The sequence below is a fragment of the Moschus berezovskii genome, chromosome 3, assembly GCF_049115385.1.
Source record: "Moschus berezovskii isolate FMDL1 chromosome 3, NW_MosBer_1.0, whole genome shotgun sequence".
NCBI classification, from domain to species: domain Eukaryota; kingdom Metazoa; phylum Chordata; class Mammalia; order Artiodactyla; family Moschidae; genus Moschus; species Moschus berezovskii.
In genome coordinates, this window is record NC_142462.1 from 104,198,682 (window position 1) to 104,219,782 (window position 21,101).

At 46.5% G+C, this 21,101-nt stretch overlaps 1 protein-coding gene across 2 annotated transcripts in view; it reads right to left on the reverse strand.

The window, feature by feature from the left end:
• The window catches only part of COPG2 (coat protein complex I subunit gamma 2), a 167,039-nt gene that overhangs the window by 925 nt on the left and 145,013 nt on the right, over positions 1–21,101 (reverse strand). The window contains exons 21-23 of one of the 2 annotated variants that reach the window (XM_055421272.2): positions 1,455–1,552; positions 531–669; positions 142–240 (exon numbers count right to left, since the gene is read on the reverse strand). In XM_055421272.2, coding sequence (XP_055277247.2) covers positions 142–240; positions 531–669; positions 1,455–1,552 — 336 coding nt within the window. Of the gene's footprint in view, positions 1–141; positions 241–530; positions 670–1,454; positions 1,553–21,101 lie in introns of those variants that run through there. The other variant, XM_088834668.1, reaches the window with a different exon arrangement.

Below are 21,101 nucleotides of genomic sequence, written 5' to 3' on the forward strand. Positions count from 1 at the left end.
GAAACAGATTATTCCGTTTGATAGGGCTTCAAGCTGTAACTGATAACAGTGGGACAGTAGCAGGGCACAAGATGCCCATGCACATCCCTTCCTATCAAATTCTGAAACAAAATAAAGGAGAAATCTGATAAAGGTTCTTACCTGCCAGATAGAGGGAATGGGAATTCTTGTTCTCAGGTACTTTGTCTGACCTCTCACATGGCTGCATGCCCAGAAATGTGATGATGTTGTTGACAGCTTCTGTGTTGAGAAGATGGATGCAGCAGGATTAGAAAAGGTCAGCGTAGGGGTTTGCCTCTGCACTAGTTTGGGAGGGGGGCGGTAGAGGTGGGGACTGGCGGTGGTGTGTGCAGGGAGGCGACTGGCCTGGAAGTGGGCTGACTCAGATGAAGAAGACAGGGTTCTGGCCTCTTAAGTGAAACAGTTGGTGAAGTATTTAAAGAAAAGGGAGTCCTTCTGCAATAACAAATGTGCCTATTAGGTGTTAGACTGTTATCAGGCAATACACTATTAAGGAAAATTGTTCTCACCTTCAAGAGTTTTGGTAGAACTGAGGGCAAAGGTCTCCTCTTTCTCAAAGGTGTCGCCTACCTCCTCCCAGGCAGCAGCAAAGTTAGGCTTCATCACCTTCTGAATGTGGTCAGACACAGTCACTTCAAGATCTTCTAGCTAGTAGGTTAACAAGCAGGGATCAGAAAATGAACATCCTCTTAGTTCAGAACAAACATGGTAGAGACTAGTTCACTTGGTTTTTATCATCCTGCGTTATATCCTTTGCAGGAGCCTAGGAAAAACTACTAAACTAAAACTTCAGACTAGTTTGAAGTTCTGTAGTCTGGATAAGTCAAACAGCATAGGGATAAGTCAAATAGCACAGGCCCTGACAAAGGAAAGCAAAAAACCAGGTTGTTTGGCAAGACCTGTATTCAGATCAGCATCTGTAGCCCTGGGGTAGGTACAGAGCAGTCACGTTCCCACATATCACCATAGAGTCCAGGCTGTATGCGGCCTTCTGAACTCTGCATTCTCTAACAGGTAGATTTTTCCGTAATAAAACTTTCCCTGAATTCTGTGAAGCCTTTGCCGTCCATGATGTGGCTATAAGTAAATTGAAAGTTGCCGAACAAAACAAAAAAATCTCAATATTTTAAATAAAACTGATCTCAATGAAGACCATGTAATTATTTTCATCTCTGAATTATCCCTACTACAAAGACATTAGAAAGGGTGAGTTTTGCATTAACCAGTCACGGAGTGGTAAATCCCAATTCTCTTTGGCATGAGGCACTCCCATGACAGGAGATCAACCCAGGTCCTCCTCAGCTGTAGTGTGTTTGAGAAGAATACAGTCCCATAAATTCACGTTAGATGTTCCTAGAAAAATGTTCTCTCGGACAGAAGTCACTCGGTAGAGAAAGGGGTCAAAGTGAGCCCCTCTGTGCAGGAAGACTCACCACGTACTCATCATCATACCCCTCCTCAGTGGGAACCCCGGTGTCAGGGTCGCAGTCCCGGACAGTGAACTTCATGGTGCAGCTAAAGGTGCCTGCAGCTGGAGGAGACAGAGCAGGCGAGCTTGTGTCAGTGGGCCACACAAGCACACAGTTTCCATCAGTAACTCAGGAAGCACTATCTGCCCTTGGCTCTGTGTTCTGACTTATCAAGTGAAACATATGTAGGCTGTTCTCTAGGGTCATAGTTCTCACAAGAAGTCTGTAGGCTGGACTGTGAAATCTGTTTCCTGTTTCAAGTCAGAATAGTACAGAAAAGAGGACATGAGCAAAACTCCATTTTTATATTCAGATAAGGAAAGCAGGGGGTAGAGAGCTCAGTGGTAAAGCATCTGACTATGTATGGATCAGGAAAGCAGCAGGGGACACACTTTCCAAGGAACTTTTCACCACACCGGTCAAAACATTAAGAACCACTGCTTTATGAGCTGACAAAGCATAAAATATGGATAGTTAAAAGCACACAGATCATTAATCCTGACCAAGTATATCAGAGTCTCAGTATCTTTTACAAATAATCATATCTATAGATTGTGGACCAACAGTGGATTTACAGATCACCACAATGAACCTGCAGTATGTCAACTTTCAACCTGTAGTGTGTAGGTCAGTAATGAAGTTCTAATATTGGTAAAATCAGTGTCGTACAATGGAAAAGCAAGTGAGCAATGATATGTTTTGAGATAATCAGTGGAAATAATAAGAAAAGAAGGAAAATGAAGTCTTCATGAAGAAGATAGGATTTTCTAAATTGTTTAAAGGAGGGTATTTATTAGTCATGGATGAAGAAAAGGCACATAGGGTCTAGTCCATGGACTGTAAAAGGTTATCAGTTTAAACAGTTTCGTGTGTGTTTATGAAACTGTGGAGTTAGAAAGCTGGGGGATAGGCAAGGACAGGAAAGAACAGACTCAGATTGTGTGTGTGTGTGTGTATGAGAGAGAGAGAGAGAAAAAAAAAACTGTTAGAAAGCTGGGGGATAGGCAAGGAAAGGAAAGAACAGACTCAGATGTAAAGACCATGTATGACAGGTTGGAGAGTGGGACTCTCATTTCCTCAATCTTAACTTTAGTAAACTCCCTCCGTTCAAAAATATAGGAAATGTCAATACATTTATAATGCAAAGGTGTAAATAAATGTGCCAGGCCCTTAGGTAAAAAGATGACTAAGACATGACCTCTCTCCCCACAGCTGATTGTCTAGGAGTTGAATAAGTGTGTGAGAGAGATCTGCCTCTATACACCTGGTGGCATTAAAATTCAATGCCATAGATTCTTTAAGCTTTAACAGAGTGCTATGTGGGAGTTCAGGATTAACAGCCTGGAAAATTATAACAAATTTGAAAGGATGTACAGTTTAATCGGATTCTCAAAAGATGCAAAAGAGCTTCGGCAAGCAGAGGAAGGTACACAAGCCAAAGAGGCCAGAAAGGCATGGTGTAAATGGAACAGTAAGAGAGATGCCAGTACATAGGTACTGAGAAGAGAATATGTTTAGGAACAAATCTGAAATACTTTATATTTCCAAGGAAGGAGAATAGATATTTTCCAGCAGGCTCTAGTGAGCTTAAGCAGTCAAGAGATTAAAATGTTAGAGATAATTGAAACCACTGCTAGCAATCCTATGACGAATAGGCCCAAATTTATAAAGCAAGTGAATTTACTCAAGTATACTCAAAACAGATGGTGGGAGTGGATTGCCCCACATAGGAAAGGGTGTACCTATCAATTACAGAATCTGTTTCAGTGCAGCAGGGTAGGGGGTTGATTGATGAATGATCTTGGTTAAACTGAGGTAGGGTTTTCTGCAGGAGGAAGGTGGAAGAAGAAAGAAAGAAATGAATACAAATTTAGAATGGGTCAGTTGAGTTATTAAAAAAAAAGGAGAAGATGTGACTATGGTATGGATAAAGGTCAAATGAAAATAGAGAGGCAGGCTAAGATTATGGGGTATGGTGAACCCCATGCTGGTTCACCGAGGCCACTGGAAAATGAGGAAGAGCAGTAAAGAGAGATGGGGACAGTGGTAGATCAGAGATTGGGCTGCCTGGTTAAATTTTACTATAAGACACAAGACACTATGTATAAGCAAGTGATAAGGAAAAATGGATTAAGAAAGTAAATGGGAGTGGTATTAATACAGATAATGTTCCTGAAACTTTTGTGGCAAATTTTCAATGAAATGGTTTAGTTGATATAGTAAAAAGCTACATGGACTCTAAGGTAAACTCCAGTAAAACCCCACTGGTAGCAATCGCTTACTTGTGAGAGAGGATGACTCCTAACACGAGCGATGAGGAGAGTGGGTGAGAGAGCCTTTCCATGGCAGGAGGACAAGACTGAGCCCATTGCTGTAACAAAGATAGGTGCTTCATGAACCACATATGGCAGATAACAAGGGAACAGGGGAGGGATGCCCTGAAGATCTGCATTAAAACTGCTTCCAGAAAGGAGGCTTGTCTTGTGACGACTGACTGAAAATGGGAGATAACTGTTGAGCAAAGCTGTATGGAAAAAACCCCAAAACATAGAATTAAAGAAAAGCTGGATGCTGGAAGACAAGAAAGGCAAGAGCTGTATGACTTAGGCTGGGCTTCAGGACATGCACTGTGGCAAATGGCAGATTGGGAGGTTTGGTAGGGAGCTGCCAGGTCTCAGCTACTAGAGGGAAGACTGTGACTAAGTAAGTGGGGTTATGAGGCGATTCCAGAAAGCTCTGTTGGAATGTTAGTTACAGAGAAGGATGTGGTCAGTGGGGCAGAAGATAAGAGGACAGGAGGGATGGGCCAGAAACACGGGCTACCTGCAGCATTCCCCACAGGTCTGGACCGAACTAAGAAGAAAGGGGTGTATAGAGAGTGAGGGGAGTCAAGGCAAATGAAAGAAAGCGAGTGGGGTAGTGAGTGCCAAAAATGAGGAGTATGTGCCCTCCAGGAAAGCTCCATACATGGCAGGAGGGGTGCTGAAGATAAGCCTGTTCTCTAGGACAAATATGGGGGGCAAGGAAGAAAGGTACAGAACCGAAAGATTAAACTGCTCCCAGGCGGAAAGGAGCCACTGAGGAATGACAGAGGTCAACATGAAGGATAAGTCAGCATTCCTAGGCCAAAAGTCAGGATGGAATAAAGAAAGAAGAGAGAGACTGGAGGCAAAGATTTTGAATCGAGAACCCCGCCAGAGCTCAGCAGGGTCTGATGGGACACGCTTTGGATGTAAAGACCGTATGGGGATGAGAAGTACACAAAGTCTGAGGCCAAAGACTGGAGTGGGAGGGCGGAGCAGATCGGCTCTTGAAGCACCAATTTGGAGGGAAATTGTCAAAGGACTTGGGTGACAGGAAAGTATATAAGGAAGCTAGTTACAATGAATGCAGATAAAAACCCACTGCTGGCATCTTTAGAGATTAGGTTTGAATTATTACAGGATGTGAATAGCTAGTTTGGCCAGAGGACAGATTACTGCCAGATGGGGAGATGAGTGAAGATTCTGAAGGAAATATACCTGAAGAGAAGTATTTTGCATCCATTTCATCTGTAGACAGATGGTAAATGAAAGGGTGATGGAGAACTGAGATACGGTAGATTACTGCAGGGCACCATTAAAATTGGTTACTCTTAGAAGTTACCCTATTACGGCTAAAAGTGACAGACATTCCCTAGGGAGACTTGTGTGGAAAAAATTCTGGAGGAAGAGAGAAGTGAGAAGATGGAGGCTAGGAGCAAAAAACAGAAGTTAGAGGGTTTAAGTTGGGGTGCTGAATACACGGTGTGTGAGAGTAGGGAAGGGCAGTAAAGAGGGCCAGAAGGAGGAGCACTGGGAAAGGGCAGAGGTGCGTATTAAGTAGAGAGATGGGAGCTAAGCTAGATCACAACCAAAGAGGAGAGAGGGTGTGAAGAGGAAGTGGCAAATGAGAGCCGGTGTTAATGAGTGAGTGCCTAACAGAATCTGGGAGTCTTTGCTCCAGTGATGTTTGAAGCAACAAATATGACCAACAGAGTGATAAACAAGAGTCTAAAGGTGATGGATCTGAGCCGTGGCCAGTGGCAGAATCCTGTGAAGGTCTGTACTGAACTGAAGAGTGCAAATGTACTGATAACAGTGGGCAGGAAACAAGGATGATGAAAGAAAAACATTCCCTACTGAATCCATGGGGAATGCTACAAAGGTATTTGCTGAAAAAACAAGTGATAAGGTTCAATCAAAGAAAAGAGCAGAAGAGCCTGCAGAAGAGATGGGGTCATGTGAAGACTGGCAGGTACTGCAGGAAGGAGTTGGCACTATACTTGTACCAGAGATCATGATTAAATAAGAAAGAAGAGAGATGGGAAACTAACACACAGGAAGAACTACGTGAACAGGTGGAGTGGCATGGGCAGATAAGATGAGGAACAGTTTCCCAGAATGGGAACTCCTGTAAGATCTTGTAACAGGTCTAATTGGTCAAATGATGGTTCTTAAAGCCAGACTCTGAAAAGCAGTATATACAATGGGAGAAGAACAGGGCCTAAAAGTAATGGGATGTTTTGGTGGGAAGTTTAGTTAGGAGGATTAAAAACAGGCTAGCAACCTTAAAGACACCAAGATAAATCTCTGAGCACTTGGTTCTGTAGCATGGATCATGAGGTACGTGGCCAGGAATATGTTGTAAACTCAACTGAAAAGTAAAACTTCATTTGTTATTTTCATGTACAGATGGTAGAGGAAATTATGCTATATGTAATTAAGATGTGGGAGGGCAAAAACCAAAGGGAGATACAAATGAATATCATGCAAATACCACGTTAAAGTTATCCTTAGAATTCACTCTGCCACGTGAAGGTTTTCTGAAAGTGAAGAGACAGCTACAGGGGAGAGAACCTGGCTAGGGAGTGCTGTTTCCAAGGAGACTGAATCCACTTGAATGAAATAGAATAGTAGCTAAACAAGAAGAGAAGCTAAAGATAAGGTAGCATATTTCTTTAGGGCAAGACAGGTAACAAGAAAACAAATTGGAGAGTGACTGTTACAGATGCCCCCAGATTAAAAGAATGCCATTTGGAGAATGACAGGTATTGATTGACTGGAGAGAGAAGATCCCATATGTGGGCCAAAAGACACAGAAGAGGGCATGCGGTGGGGGGATTTAAAGCCAAGAGGAGTGCTGTACAGACAAGAGGACGACTCTGAGTGGACGGTAACAAGCAAAACCACAGGACCCTAAGGATTCCCAGAATGGGGAAGCCTATAGGTGTGAGGATGGGCCTAAGTGGTCAGTGTGTCAGATGTCAGCCAGACTGCAATGACTAGTCTGTGCAATGGGAGAGAAACAGAGGCTTGAAAAGGAGCGACAGTCAGGAGTAGACTCGCTCCTGGTGCCTTCATTGCAAAGTTTAAATTAAAGGGCTTGGTTTTTGTTAGAAAATTCTTTGGCCCCACTAGATCCACTGAATCAGCAATTTGGGGTGGGACTCAGCCGTTTGTGTTTTTAACAAACTGCAGTTTGAGAGCCAGTGCTTTAGATAAAGGCAGATAAGGAGAAAGTCTGATTAAAAAATCTTTGCCAGCAAGCAGTCATACTAGGATTAGTTGAAAATAAGAGAAGCAACTGAGGAGACTTGTAGGAAAAGACAGTAGATAAGGGGAGAATGGTGGCTATAAAAAGGGAAAGGGCTGTGTGACTTAAGACTTGGGTGGGAAGCTTGCAGGAAGTAACATGGCCAACGAGCAGGGGCAGGAAAGAGTGCTAGAGGAGACATTCTGGGACATGGGAGAGGAGGAACCCGAATAGAGTGATTTTTGTTCATCGAGATCACATCCACTCAAAGAGAGGAAGGAGGGAATGTGGCTACCTAAGAACTGAGGTGATGAGGGGGGAATTGTTCAGGAGGCTTTGTAGAAGACAGGCTACAGGGGCTGGAACTATATAATCCAGTCCAGGGTCTGAACAGTGACTGTTGAATGTGACACGTTCCTTTATTTAGATATGGGAATATGTACATACCCAGTCTCTGAATGAAAGAGGGATGCTGAATATAAGGTACCATTTTTAGTAAGGCAAAAAGGAGTACAATAGTAAAGTTAAAATTGCTGCCAGATGAGACGGTATCACTTAATGTTGATGAAGAAACTGTCACTGATGCCACATGGAGGCCTACGGCACCACACCTGAGCCAGAGACTATGATGAAAAAGAAGAAGACAGCTTAGCAGCTCTCTAGGGGAAAGGCTTGTCTAAAGAGTAGAACACTGGTTTAGAGTGAGGGAGAGAGTGGGGGTGAGGAGAGAAAGAAACCTCAAAAAGAATATGCATTCATTGCTATGAAAGTTGAAGATATATGGGGGAATTCTCCAAAGGGAAATTGACTATATGAGGGATGTTAAAGATATACTCAGAAGTTAAAGAAATATAGTAGAATTTACAGAAGGTAAGAGAGGCACCTGGGGAGACTTGTATGAAAAAATAGCAAAGAAGGAAAGAGCTAAAGAGGTTAGAAGCTAAATAAGGAGAAAGTGTGTGTGAGTTAGGGTGAAACACATGCAGTGTTGAAGAATAACCATGGAAGGGCACTGAAGAGCGCTAAATGGGAACATTAGGGAATGGGAACTGGAGATATGTCAGAGTTGTGTATGAATAAGGAGAGAAAGGGAGGTTAAAAGGTAGCCAAACAAGAGCTGGAGTATGAAGTTTTGTGGTCCAGGATGCTTTTTGGAAAAATACTAGAAGTAATGGGTGTGGTCAATAAGAGTGAAAGGTCAGAAACAAGCCAAGTGGGATGGACATAAAAGGCAGGCCAGTGACAGGAACCCTATGGAAGTTTCTGTTGAAGCATTTGTTTGTACTGAGTGTGGGACACTTAGGGAAGATGGCAGGGGCTGAGCAGTGAGTGCCCAACATGAGGGGATATCTGTCCCGAAGCAACAACTGGATCTGTAAGCATGCTGTAAATGTAGGGGAAGCTGAAAGGAGGGACACAGAAGACCAGGAAGCATGCTTCTCTAGGGCAACGTAGGAATAGAGGGAAAGGAATGAAAGAGCAGCGAAGCTTCCTGCAGACGTGGAGGGCTGACTTAAGAATGGTGTTTATTGACTAGTGGGTCATGGTACAGTATGTGGACTAAGTTTATGATGGACTAAGAAAGAAAAGAGAGTCTGTGAAGTGAATAAAGGACTACTGTATGAACTAGAGAAGACTTAAGAATAATGGAGTGGCAGCAATACAGATCAGGGATGTAATAATGAGATGCAGAATGTAGATCTTGATATAAATTTAAATGTTCACATTGGATGGGAAGGCCCAATGGTAATGAGTGGTGTTAAGAGAGTTTCAAGGACCTAGACAAAAATGGGAATTAGAGAGTAGACTAGAATGCTGTGAGTAAATTACTCACAGTAAATTAGAACGCGGTGAGTAAAATTTTTTAATTAAAAGCTTGTTTAATAGAGTTTAAAGGAGTTTTACTAAGATGAATTCTCATAAAAAGACATTGTTAGTAACCTTAAAACACATCAGGATTGACAAATTAGGGAGCATGGGCCAGTGGTTCTTCTGTAGAGAAGACTATATTTCTTGAGGAATGGTTGGGAATCACTAGGGAGGTAAACCTCAGCAGAAAAATACTGTGTCCTTTGCTGTGATATAGGACAGTAGCTGAAATGGTTAGTTAAGATACGTTAGAGCATAAAAGAATGGGAAAGAAGAGGGGGTTTTAACCTTAAGTAATGGGAGCATTGCATGAATTAGAATGGAGTTCTCAGTAGAGTAGCAAAAAGGCAAATGAGATACGAACTGAAGAGACCTGGAATGGAGAAGTCTGTCATGTCTCAGAAGGGGTCTGACTGGTTAAAAATGTTTGCTGTTACAGAGGACGGGGAGAGGTGTATACAATGAGAGAGAAGTAAAGGCCTACATACGAATCAGCAGGCGTTAGAAAGTAGACTAGCACTTACAGTCTTGATGGAAAAAAAATGGGACAATCTATATCTATATATAAAGCCCTCAAAGATAGCATTACGTATTATTTATGGGTATATAAATATTTATGAAAAGTATAACTATGTTTATCAAATTATTTAGTGATTTTTCTCTTAGGAAAGAGGTAAATGATTAAGTGGTTCTTAAGTCTCAATTATATGTACATTGTTCTGATCCTTTAAAAAATATCAATCAAACATACTATAAAGTCGAGATATAAAGAAGTAATGTAGTAGGTTTATGAATTTGGGGGGAATAAAACATTTTAAAGGGCTGGGTTGATAAGAATGGTTAGAAGGGACACTTAGGATGATAAGGCATTGATAGCAACCTGAAAGACACTGGTTTGACTAGAAAGTGCAGGTGAGTGGTTTATCTGGTGAACTGTAAGGATGAATTGTATTTGGTAAGAAGTAAATGTAAGTAGGCCTCAAGAGTACACCTCAGGAGAAGACTAATGTATCCCTCACTATGATTAGAGATGGAAGCCAGAAATAGTATAGATGTTCACATATGACACAGCAAATAATCAATGGAACTCAGGAAGAACTTGTTGAAGTATGATGTTAAAGTGCTCAGAAATTAGTCTGTTAGGACTGGCTGAGACAAACTGCTGAGATATGTATTTTTAAAAAGAGAGAGAAAGAAAAAGTAGGGAAAAACAGGCTGAGGTTTAAGTAAGGAGAAGGGAGTAGATACAGGCTGTGGTGCAGAGCATGCAGTTTTGCAAAATGTTAAACAAACAAGGGCACTAAAGAGGGCCAAAATGATGAGCACAGAGCCATCAGAATTGGACATTCAGGGAAGAACTGTACGGTAAGCCAGACATCAACGAGCTGAGGGAAGAAGTGAGAGTCCTGCTAAAGAAGAGCAACAGTATCACGTGCTGCTGCCCAGAAAGTTTAGTTGGAAAAAGATTTTTAGTAATCAGTGTAGTCAATAGAATGAGAAGTTAGAGAGTGATTAAATGCAGTTGGGACTTAAAATGGGTCAGTGCAGGAATCCTGAACAGATTTCAGTATAGAATGTAGGAAATAAGGAAGATGGATGAAGGTGGAATTGCGGGTGCTGAATATCAGAAGTATACACATCCAGAAAAGATGATTAGATTCATTGGAATGATGTAGCTGGAAGAAGAAGGAATGTTGGAGGAAATACAGGAATTTTCAGCAAAAGGAGGAGGCAGAAAAGGAATAGAAGAGCAATGTTCAAGTTACTTGCAGATGGAAAGACATTATTTGAATAGTCATAGTGATGAAAGAAATGGCTATTACTCTATACTAAGGCCGGAGGCTATGACAGAATAAGAAAAAAATAAAAGGATGGCAAGTAAGTAAAAGGGGCACTGTATGAATTATATAGGAGTGCTGAATAGATAGAATGGCAACAAAATAGATCAGGTGTGAATGAAAGAAACAGAACCATCAGGTCCCTCAACTGTGTTTAGAATGAAAGAGGATCTGGGGCCTAGAAAAGAACAGGACTTGGGTAGGCTGGCTCTTGAAGTGTTCATGGAAAATTTATGACTGAAGTGACTGCTTGTGAGGAAAGGTTAGAAAGACATGGATTAAGATAAAACTTGACAAGAAGGCACTGGTGGAAACTTAAAGATATCACCACTGATTGACCTTTTAGGAGGTGTGGATTGGATACTTTTTTCTGGTAGAACAAATGAGTGCTGTTGACTGAGGAGTGGTCGGAGATCATGAGGAAGCAAACCTCATAATACTAAACTCATTGATACGTTACAGAATCTGCAGGGGAAAGATAAGGAGAATGTTTAAGATGTGGTAGGGCAGATATTCAAAAGGAGTTATGGAAGACTTGCCTGAAAGTATGAGGTTAGTTTGCCGAGAAGTTAAGGTGTCACATGAGAGGTGGCTGACAGTGAAAGAAGCAACTGCAAACACTTGTATTATAGAAAGGGGGAAGGGAGAGAAGATGCTGGTTAGAGAGGGATGCATGAAGTAGGCTGGGTATGTAGTATGCAAGGTGCAAAATGGCAAGTATTCCTGGGACCAGAATGAAGAATGTGGGTATCTCCAGCTGTTTACTACATTATCAGAATACTTGTTAACATGAAAAGTTTTTAACCTGCATATCATCATGTGCTCCAGCAACCTGGTACAGTAAGTTAGCACTCTAAAGCTAGCAAAAACTGAGTTTGTACTGTCTGTTTGGGATAGTATATGTTTGCTGCAGATACAGTTCCTCCATCTATAAGCTCACTTCCTATGCTCAAGGGTTTTAAATGTGTTGTGCATTATTCCTGTCATCTTCCCTACAATATGTGTGGATCAACTCCAGCAATTCACCAGTTGGTAAGTAAATGTTTCCCAAAAGTTTCTTACTTACACATTGCATTTAAAAAATGTATCTGCATTTGGTATTTCTCTTGAGAACCTTTCTTTATCCATGCAGTGTAAAATGGAGAATGCAACTACAGTCTTATAGTATGGGGTCATTTTGCAGTACATAAAAACATGTACACTAGTGAATGAATTTTACACTAAATAATTATGTAGTTGTTCTTTAAAGTGGTTTATAAGAAATACTTAGAATTTTCTATAATAGCATTTGTGTGATGGTTGAGAAGATATGGTGGATATTTTTTTCAATGAAGATGGTTACAGGCCTTTTGAATTTAAGATATTGCAATATAAGCATTTACTAAGAAAAACTGTTATTCAGCGTATTTTGAAGAAGAGATAATGAAAATTGCTTGTACTTATAAAGCAGTTGAGTCAGGAAGAGAACTGGGTGGTGAGGCATTTCTTAAAAAAGAAAGCGGGGGGAGATAAAGTGGTAACTGAAAATGAGACATAAGGACAGGATCTGGGAAAGCATGTCTGCATAAGAAAGTGTAGTTGGCAGAAAGGTCAGAGACAAACTCAGTGAAGTGGACCTAAAACAAGACAAATTGCAGGGCTCCAACCAAGGAATAAATAGAAAACCAAAGCAATACAGCAAAATATGTAAGAAAGGAGAAACATGGAACTGGATTGAGCAATGAATGTAGAACAAAAAGAAGAACCAAAGAGGGAGGTATTAATGAGTGTGTGAGAACGGCACATACTCATTATATAAATGGTTAATAAAAGGCAGAATAGGAAAGCAAGAAGCAGAAGAAAATGGGTGGAAAAGCAAAATTTAACTTTAGATGGGAAAGATCATGTGAGCAATGATATGCTGAAAAACAAGGTTTGGCACTATAATTGTATCTAACGGAACAAGGAAGAATATAGGTGATAGAAATCAAGGAAAATGAGCACTGCAGGGATAAAAACATTTCTGAGCAACATGATTAAACATAGGGTAAAACAGTTTCACAATAAGGAGATCCCTGTTGAGGGCAGAAATGGACACAGGATTAAAGACAGGTCAAAAGCATTAAATAAGTGAAGGCAGATGGAAACAAGTCAGAAGGCAACTGCACGCATTAGAGTGGAATATTACAAAAAGGCAAAGTGGAAAAAGAAGACATAAATAAAGAGGGATTCAGCCGACATGGGGGAAAGGGTCCCATGGAATGAATTAAAAACTGCACATCTGCATCTAGAAAGGATTTGTAACTTTGTAAGATGGTACTGGGCAAACTATGAAATGGGGGTGGGTTGAGGTAAACAGGGTTTAAATATGGCAGAGACGAGAAAGGGGAACAAAACAGTTATGCAAAACTAGAGTTAGCCTAGAAATAAAGGAGTCCATGAGAAGCAACAAGAATGAGACAAAAATGTCCTTACTCAGTAATAATGGAAACAGAGGAAGAACACAGGAAGGGAAGACTGCATGGGTTACATAGAGACAATGACAAAACTAGAGTCTAAAACCCAGTGCACGATGAGGATAATAGCAAAGACTGGGTAAAATGAGGTAGTAGAGCAGAGAATCCTGCCAAGCTTGTCAGAGTATATACACTTAAAACATACGAAGTATTAATGAAAGAAGAAAATATTAAATGAGAATGTGAGTGAAATCAGGTTATACCTTTTAATAGCTGAGTTCAGGAGGGTTCACGTTTTCAATGAGATCTAGAAGGGAGAGAAATTAAGAGTCTGGCAATAAGAGTGCAGCAGAGGAACAAAGGGTGAGAGGAAAGGTTAGAGCGTCTCCTGCAAAATATTAAATCGGAAAAGAATGAGAGCGGCAGTGAGTAGACTTCAGGGTCTACAATACAGGGAACACTAAACACTTTGAGAACAAGTCATACTGGAATGGATGAGGGATGGTTTAGGAAGTTTATGAAGAAAGAATTAATACCACATTCAACAGTTATTCCTGTCCAAGAGGGAGGACAGACCTAAGAAAATGAAAAGTTTAACTAGGAAAAATAGGCTGGAGTTTGGGGCATGTAAGATGGAAGGGAATGAGGTGGTTCCAGGAGGACAGTGCTGGGCGTGTCAGGGAGCAGTGCTGGGATCTTTGTGGAACTTGGCCAGTGGCAGCTGATGGGAGGCGCGAGGCGGTCAAGGGGAGAGGGCAGCCTAGGGAGGCAGGCTGGCCTTCCACAGCAGTGATTCTTCCCCGGGGTGGGGGGGGTGGTTTTCACCCGCGGGAGGGCTGGGGCATGGACCCCAAGGAAGGCCTATCAGAACATCCTGGGGTGAGCAGTGCTCTGCTCCAAACAAAAACAAACCCAAAAACATCCAAAAAGAAAACACAAAAACATTCCTCAGAGATGCTGCTGATAGGCCGGCCTTGGGGGTCATGCATGCTCGGGTGAGAATCACTGGGGGGAAGGGCAGGTGGAAAGCTGGGCAGAGAGGTGAAGGGTGAGCAGAGGAGCCCCCGGGTGGGGCAGAGGGAGGCATCAGAGTCCAGACCGTCAGACAAGGAGGAAAAGGACCCAGGACCAGGCAGACAGCGAGCAAATGGATGTAGCCGACAAGGCACCTGGAACAGTGGGGATTGGGGGTGGGATTGGGGACATGCTTACTATCAATTGGTTGGGAGTGGATTGCAAGCATGGTGTCCCTGAGCTTAAGACTTCTGAGTAGGGCCAAGGGAGATGGAAGTGGTGACTGAAAGGAAGGAGTGTTGTGTGTATTTGCGCATAGAACAGTGGAAGGGACGTCCACATGATGGAAGAGGCAGCAGAGGTGGGTGAGGTTGGAGTGTCTGGGAGAGGTGACTGCTGGGATGGAGGAGGGCGGACAGCAGGGCCAGGGCTCTGTGCAGAGCGAGGTTGGGGTTGGGAGGTGTGGCAGCGTGGGAGGAGGCTAAAGGTAACATTACTGAGGTGAAGGGATGAAGGTAGAGAGTCAGGAAGGGTTCCCCACGAATTTTTCAGAAGAGAATGAAACGATCTGAATGGAACATGAAAGGTTACACTGGGGGGAGCTGGGAGGAGAGGGTGCCTGGGTTCACAGGACAGGAGCTTTGGAGGGTGGGGCATGTGGACAGGACAATGTTTCTGAGGCAGAGACGGCTGCACTGGGCTGAGCAGCAGGTGGGGGACTGAGAAGGGAGCACACAGCAGAGGGGACAAGTGAGTCCAGCTGGAAGGGTCACAGAGAGGAGCTGAAAGTCTTGCTGGGTGCGCCCTGGAGAAGCAAACCAGGAGAGACCCAGAAACTGGGCCCAGGATGTGGGAGGTCAGGTGAGCTGCCTCGGACACCTGAGAGAGTGTGGTGGAGGAGAGGGTGTCCGACAGGCCAGAGTGAGCAACCGCAGGAGACGGCGGCCGGCACCCAGCGGGAGAGGCGTGCTGAGAGGGTCGGGGAACACACTGTGCCCAGAGGGAGCGCAGAGAGCTAGGAGAGAGTGGGTGTGGAGAACCTGCCCCCCCAAGTGGCTCAAGGGCATGAGGAAGCCCCCACAGGAGGAAGAGCACAGCGCAGGTCAGGCGAGTGCAGAACTGGGAGAGGTGGGTGAGGTCAGCGGGGGGTGAGGTCAGCGGAGGGTGAGCTGCTGGAGGCAGTAGCGCAGTGGAGATGCTGGAGATGGGAAAGATGAGAAGAAAGGGCACAGAGACGCATTGACCTTCCCCAGTGCGGTGGGCACGGAAAGGCATGGGGCTTAGGGGTGAATCCACACAGTAGATGCATTTCGTACATTGTACTGGGGACAGAGAAATTGGCCATCCTGGGAGCATGAGGGTTGGTCACGGAGAAGACCCCTGCATGCCTCTCATGACTGAGTGGTAGGGAGCTGCTCAGAGGATGGAAGGGAAGAGAAACGGGGACAGACATCACAAGAGAAGGGAGAGTGAGAAAGCCTCAGGCATACATGGGAGCCTTGGCAGGGAAAGGCGAAGGCAGCCTACGGAGCGCTCAACCTGGAGACTTCAGCAGATCTCAGGGTTCCAGGGGCAGAACACAGGCGCAACACAGAGATGAGAGCTAACTGCCCAGGCATTTGAAAACCTCAGGTTCTCAGGAGCAAAGGGGGTCCTGGAGCTGCAGTGACTGGTAAAACCGAGGAAACTGGGCATCACTGCACGTTAAGAAGGATCCTACAGAGAAACCACCAGCGCGTAACCTCAGAGATTTCAGATGGACTTGCATGGCTGGAGTTCAGAGTGTGGGTAGCGAAACTGGCAGGGGAGTGAGGGGGAACCAAGGCTGTGCTGGCATTTACCAACCATCACCAATTCTGAGCTTTTGCTCTTTGGGGGGGTGGGCACTGGAAAGTGGGGTGCAGGTGCAGCTTGTGGTGAAGAGACTACCCACATGGAAGGAGGGGGGGCACCTTCAAAAGCAGTAGGGTGTCAGAGGTCAAGCCTGAGAAGATCGTGTGGGCAGCAAAGGGGCACAGAGGGAGTGGGCAGTGGGTGGGATACAGAGGGGCTTGGGGGTGCAGGACTGTTGCTTGAGAGACTTAATCCAGGAAACAACAGAGAGGGCAATGCAGAATGGGATGGAAAGAGAAGGCTCTTAAAATCTGCACAGGAGGGAAAGAGGGCAAGGAGTAGATCCAGACCATGTCACTGGGGAGCGGGGAGGTGAGGCGTGGATCCCAGGCCGATGGGGAGAGAGCAGCAGTGGAGAGGGAAGGAGGAGACAGGGCAGTGGCGGCCTGGTGGAAACAACTGTGGTCAGTGCTTGATGAAAAGGGAACAGAGAAGAGTAAGGAAGGTGAGATGAGGTGGGCATAAGGGTTTAGTTCAGTTCAGTCGCTCAGTCGTGTTCGACTCTTTGCGATTAGGAAGCCTAAAAAGACAGGCACACTAGACCTAGTGGAAGGACCTGACAAGAGACAGCAGATGGTTTCGGAGCGAATGTAGCAGGATAGGGGAAGAAGAGAGTATGACACAAAAGCAGGTCACAGGAGGAGCATGCCTACAGAGAAGGGATGCCCCGAAGCTACTCAGTGACAGACATGGCCCAGCTTGGAGATCATGGGCCCCTAGAGAAGAGGCAGCCTCTTCCTAGAAAAGGAAGGGGCAGAGCGGATGGGAGAGGACAGTGCAGGAGAGAGTCTGGGGGAGATGCATGCTCTGAGGGTGGAGGAGGAGGGCAGGAGGGTGGACAGCAGGACAAGGGCTCTGTGCAGGGTGAGACTGGGGTTGGTAGGTGTGGAAGCAAGAGTGAAGTCAAAAGGCAACAGTGCTGTGGTGAAGGGATGAAGGTAGGAGAGTACGGAGGGGTTCCCTATGAGCTGACTCCCTAGAGAAGAGTCAGGAAGGGAGAGGGATCACACGAGGAACGGTCTCAGGAAGCAGTGTTCACATAGGGCCTCAATGCAGCTCCAAGGGAGAGGCATCTACCAGAAACAGACCAGAAAAGAGGAGGCACCTGGGGAGGATGGAGAGCAGAGCGCAGCGGAAGGCACACAGACTGGACGGCAGCAGGGGTAAGGAGAAGAGGGAGGTGGCAGAGAGGCATTCTGGCAGACGGGCCACTCAGTTACAGGGCCAGCCAGTGGAGGCGGAGGTTTGTGGAGGGAGCCATGAAAAGAAAGGAGTGGCTAGCGGTGGGTGAAGAAGTGGCTGCTGCTACAGCCTGGAATGTTGTGGCTAGGGTAGAACTTTTTGGCCAGGCTCTTTACTACTACGGATCCGATCTGCTGGGGACCGGGTGGGAGGGACTGGGTAGGGGTAGGGTGGGGATTGACTTGGTTGTGGGGAGGGCAGGGTTGGAATTAATGGGGTAGGGGATTGGTGTGGGGGGGAATTGAGCCAATCTTTAGGCACTGGAAACATCATTTACTTTTAACTGAATTTCTGGATTGATGGCACATCCAGTGTGGGGGTGATGACTTCAGGTTGAAGACCGGGAAGACCAGTGAGTCCACACAGAGAGGACAAAGGGGAGTCGCTGCAGGAAGGGAGGAAGGGAAAGGTCTGCTCAGTGGAAACACAGAGGGACAGGGAGACGGGGGGGGGGGTGCAAAGCTCCCCAGGGGGATGGTGTCACAGGTCTGAAATGAAGAAGGTACCTAGGGTAATGGACAGTGGCAAGTGCCAAGAAGGACAGTTTGCAACAAAGACATTATCCCAAAGCCTGAGAGTCATAAAGGGTGAATGGAAGGAGGGGTACTTAGGGTGTGTGAAAAGAATAGTGTTTAATGCAGACTGGGGTCTGAGGCACGTCAGGTATCAGCGAGCTCAGGTACCAGTGAGCTAACGTGGAAGGGAATAGGTGGTTCCAAGAGGACACTGCCAGGAGAGTGTCAGGGGAGCAGTGCTGGGATCTTTGAGGAACTGGGCAAGGGGAGAGGGCAGCCCAGGGAGGCAGGCTGGCCTTCCACAGCAGTGATTCTTCCCCGGGGTGGGGGGGGGTGGTGGTTTTCACCCGCGGGGGGGCTGGGGCATGGACCCCAAGGGAGGCCTATCAGAACATCTGGGGGTGAGCAGTGCTCTGCTCCAAACAAAAACAAACCCAAAAACATCCAAAAAGAAAATACAAAAATATTCCTCAGAGATGCTGCTGATAGGCCGGCCTTGGGGGTCATGCATCCTGGGGTGAGAATCACTGGGGGGAAGGGCAGGTGGAAAGCTGGGCAGACAGGTGAAGGGTCAGCAGAGGAGCCCCCCGGGTGGGGCAGAGGGAGGCATCAAGGTCCAGACCGTCAGACAAGGAGGAAAAGGACCCAGGACCAGGCAGACAGCGAGCAAATGGATGTAGCCGACAAGGCACCTGGAACAGTGGGGGTTGGGGGTAGGATTGGGGAGGAGCTTACTATCAATTGGTTGGGAGTGGATTGCAAGCATGGCGTCCCTGAGCTTAAGACTTCTGAGTAGGGCCAAAGGAGATGGAAGTGGTGACTGAAAGGAAGGAGCGTTGTGTGTATTTGCGCATAGAACACCGGAAGGGAGGTCCACATGATGGAAGGGGCAGCAGGGGTGGCAGAGGTTGGAGCGTGTGGGGAGACGTGACCGCTAGGAGGGAGGAGGAGGGTGGACAGCAGGCCCAGGGCGGACAGCAGGACCAGCAGGTTGTGTGTATTTGTGCAGAGAACAACAGAGGGGACGTAAACATGATGGAAGGGGCAGCAGAGGTGGGTGAGGTTGGAGCATCTGGGAGAGGTGACTGCTGGGATGGAGGAGGAGGGCGGACAGCAGGGCCAGGGCTCTGTGCAGGGCGAGGTTGGGGTTGGGAGGTGTGGCAGCGTGGGAGGAGGCTAAAGGTAACATTACTGAGGTGAAGGGATGAAGGTAGAGAGTCATGTAGGGTTCCCCACGAATTTTTCAGAAGAGAATGAAACAACCTAAATAGAACATGAAAAGTTACACTGCGGGGAGCTGGGAGGAGAGGGTGCCTGGGTTCAAAGGACAGGAGCTTTGGAGGGTGGGGCATGTGGACAGGACAATGTTTCTGAGGCAGAGACAGCTGCACTGGGCTGAGCAGCGGGTGGGGGACTGAGAAGGGAGCACACAGCAGAGGGGACAAGTGAGTCCAGCTGGAAGGGCCACAGAGAGTAGCTGAAAGTCTTGCTGGGTGTGCCCTGGAGAAGCAAACCAGGAGAGACCGAGAAACCGGGCCCAGGATGTGGGAGGTCAGGTGAGCTGCCTCGGACACCTGAGAGAGTGTGGTGGAGGAGAGGGTGTCCGCGGATAGGAGGGGCAGACGCTGGACCCCTGTAGCTAAGGAAGGAGAAGTTACATGAGAGGATCAGGGAATCCACCACCTCAGGAGAGAGATTACAAAGAACCTGAAGACGTGGGTATGGAGATTCAGATATTCTGCCTCCAAAAGTGGGGCAAGGGTATGAGAGATCCCATGCAGGAGGAAGAGCAGCGTGGGTGAGGCCAGCAGGGAACCTGGGAGAGGTGTGAAGAGATGATGGAAGGTCAGAGAGGAGCCCAGAGAGGCAGCTATGTCTCCAAGATGGTGGCCCCCAGAAGGACAAGTGAATCGGGGCAAACCAGGACAGCAGAGGGTTCAGGACAGCAGATGTGGAACTGGAGGGAGCATGAGGGCAGGCCCAGGAGTGAGTGGACGTCAGGGAACGACCATTGGACCTGTTGCATGCTGGCAGGAGGTAAGAGAAGCAGGAAGACTCTTGAAGATAAGGGAGATAGAAAAGGCAGAATGGGGCCAAGTAGGGTTCGATCTATGCTCAGTGGAAAAGGGCCAGTGGAGTTTGGGGGCAGCCGTGAGCCAGTGTTCCCTGAAACCCCCCAGGGGCCTCAAGGGAAGAGAAAGGGACAGCACACAGGAGAAAGGCTCATGGGGGTGCTCGGATACAGTAAAGGGGGCGCCATGGACAAGCTGAAGGCCGTGTGAACATCTCCCAACCTGGGGATGCGCACAGATCCTGGGGTAAGAGGACTGGAGATACGTGGTATTGAGTGGAGGCAGTAGGAGCAGAACTGGGAGCCCAGGGCGCGGGTGCTTAAATACCTGGGGCCCTCAGGAGCAAACAGGGGAAGGGGCCCAGTGATAGGCATGGACCTGAGGGAACACGGCAGTGTTGCACAGTGAGATGGACTCTACACAGAGCGCTGGCAAGTGTTCTTAGGACCTTCAGTGTGGACGCCCGTGGGTGAGTCCAGTGTGGGGGCAGCAGATGTGCTGAGCAATGGTGGATGAGGGAGCAGGAACCAAGGTGGAGGTGACACTTCACAACCATTGCTGAATTCATGCATCTGCTTATGGGGGCAGGGAGGGCACTGGAAAGTGTGGGAGTCAACTGTAGTGGAGAGATTCCACCCAGAGAATCTGGGGGAGGCACCGTTGAAACCTGTGGCGCGTCAGAGATCTAGTCTGAGAAGATACCGTGGGCAGCAAAGGGGTGCAGAGCGGGAGGCAAAGGGTGGAGTGAGAGTGTCAGCAGGTCAGGGCCTCTTGTTGGAGCGGCTGAGAGCTGACGGACAACAGAGGGAACAAGGCAGAACAGGATGGAGAGTGTGGGTGGTGGCGGGCATAGAAATCTGCACACAGCGGGGTGAATGGAAGGTGGCCAAGAGGGAAAGAGGGCCAGGGGGACCTGGAATATTTCAGGGGGGAATGTGAGGTCAAGGACAAGGTCAAGGACAGCTGGCAGGGGTGCAGGATGGGAGCTGATGGAGAAGAAATGGAAGCAGTGGTGGCCAGGGAAGGAAGGAAGAAGAGGAGGAAGCGGCAGCTTGGGGTAAAGAACTGTGGGCAATGGCTTGACTAAGAGGGAGGATAGGAGAAGAAGGAAGTTGAGACAGGAAAAGGGAGCCTAAAGGGAAACTGTGGCCCAAGCCACAGAAGGACTGAACGATAGACA